Source organism: Sinocyclocheilus rhinocerous, unplaced genomic scaffold (assembly GCF_001515625.1).
Source record: "Sinocyclocheilus rhinocerous isolate Xijiao unplaced genomic scaffold, SAMN03320098_v1.1 scaffold776, whole genome shotgun sequence".
Taxonomy (NCBI): Eukaryota; Metazoa; Chordata; class Actinopteri; order Cypriniformes; family Cyprinidae; genus Sinocyclocheilus; species Sinocyclocheilus rhinocerous.
This window is the reverse complement of record NW_015647486.1, coordinates 162,951-165,028: the sequence shown is the minus strand read 5'-3', so window position 1 is coordinate 165,028 and position 2,078 is coordinate 162,951. Positions and strand designations below refer to the sequence as shown.

The 2,078-nt window shown below is 33.7% G+C and overlaps 1 protein-coding gene across 1 annotated transcript in view; it reads left to right on the top strand.

Annotated features, from left to right (window-relative positions):
• The window catches only part of LOC107709236 (AP-4 complex subunit beta-1), an 11,785-nt gene extending 10,400 nt beyond the window's left edge, over nucleotides 1-1,385 (top strand). Inside the window, 1 exon segment of the mRNA XM_074560065.1 lies at nucleotides 618-1,385. Coding sequence (XP_074416166.1) covers nucleotides 618-1,048 — 431 coding nt within the window. The 3' untranslated portion in view covers nucleotides 1,049-1,385.
• The last annotated feature ends 693 nt before the right edge of the window (nucleotides 1,386-2,078 follow it).

Here is a 2,078-nt window from a genome sequence, read left to right as displayed (position 1 = left end):
TATATATATATATTTAATTATTATTATCAAGTTTTAGTTCTTAGTATATTTAGTTTTAGTACTTTAACGAAAATGTAAAAATGTTACCTTGTTTTTTATATTTTATTTTATTTTGGTTAATGTTTACTTAAAAAATATTTTTTTTAAATCAGTTTTAGTTATTAATAATAATAATCCTGACAATAACTCAATTTTTTTTGTTTACCTAATTTTAATTGTGATTTAGTTAAATATACAGTAAGTAAAATGTAATATTGTACATTTAATTTTTAATTTTATAATAAATTCAATACCAATACAACATCATATAACTGTCTCATCCTACCTGTTTTTTAAATGTCTGTATATTTTTTATTACACTTATTTCTTAGTTTTAGTTATTTTATTACCTCAACTTTAAACAAAAAATTTTATTAATTCTTTTTTATAAAAAATAATTGTAATTATTATATTTTATTTTATTTTGGTTACTGTTTAATTTTAAATACTTTAATAATAATATTTTTATTATAATTATAAATATTATGATATTATACATTTAAATTATAATTTTATAATAAATGCAATACTAATATAGCATCATAAAACTGTCTCACCCGTGTTTCCCCGACTAACAGAAAGTACAGATGTAACCCTCTCCAGCCCAGATGACACAGAAGAGGAGATCAGTCTATCTCTGGGTCCTCCTTTATCCCATGAGACTTTTGAGAAAATGTGGCTGGACTTGGAGATTCTCCACAGGCAAACTCTGGGTTTCCCTCGACCCAGAACGGCTCCGGATACGTTACAGGCTGCCTTACAGCTGGTGAAGATCCAGACTCTGGCCTTCACCCCGGGAGACACTGTGCCGTGGAAGGCCTACATTTACACCAGGAGCACTGGGACCCTGATCCTCGCCGAACTGCTGCAGGGGGACCAGCAGGCCCCTGGCAGTGATGAAAGCCTGGTGGTATCTGTCAAACAGCAGCCCGTAAACCAGCATGCCATCAGAGGATTTGTTTCAATACTCAAGAGTGTGCTGCAGACTCTTAATGTTGATAGTTCATGAAATACAAAAGTCTGAACTATTGCTACTACTATTGCTTTGAGGACAATGTACAGTGTATTACAGTATCTAAGCTGGAGCATTTTCAACACAAATAACCGAATGGTCTTTCTAAACACAAAACCCTGTTAGAATCTACAGTCAGTTAAATCTGTTTTTAGCTTTACTCGCATGCAAGTTTAGCACACCTATGGTGCAATAAACCAAAGCATGTCTCTTTGCAGGTACGAGGAAGTTCAAGATTGCTATTTCATGCAGGTTCCCCAACAGATCTGTATTGTATACCTTGTATGCTTTTCGCAGATAAGTCAAACAAATTATACATTTGTGGTATTCTGATCTCGCAGCTGTCTTCTTTCTAGCACCCAGTTGCATAATTTTATCTCTATCTCAGGTTATAATTTTCTATAATCTTGCAGACAAAGCAATGTTTACTGTACCGTAACATTTGTTTTTAGTTTATGAACACTATTATTTATAGTAAATATGTGATTCATTATACAAAACAGGTGCCTTTTGTGTCCTGCATTATCATGAATATACTTGTAATATGTAGTATTGGCATTTTTGAAGAATATTAAAGGGTTAGTTCACCCCAAAATGAAAATGCTGTCATTAATTACTCACCCTCGTGTTGTTCCAAACCCGTAAGACCTTCGTTCATCTTCGGAACACAATTTAAGATATTTTTGATGAAATCTGAGAGCTGTCTGACCCTCCCATAGACAGCAAGGTAACTACCACGTTCAAGGTCCAGAAAAGTACCAAGATGATTGACAAAGTAGTCCGTGTGACATCAGGGGTTCAACTGTAAAGTTAAGTGTTTAACTGTAAAGTCGTTATTTTAGTTTTCTTTGCGCAAAAAAGTATTCTCGTAGCTTTGTAACTTTACAGTTGAACCACTGATGTCACACGGACTACTTTGTCGATCATCTTGGTACTTTTCTGGACCTTGAACGTGGTAGTTACCTTGCTGTCTATGGGAGGGTCAGAGAGCCCTCAGATTTCATCAAAAATATCTTAAATTGTGTTC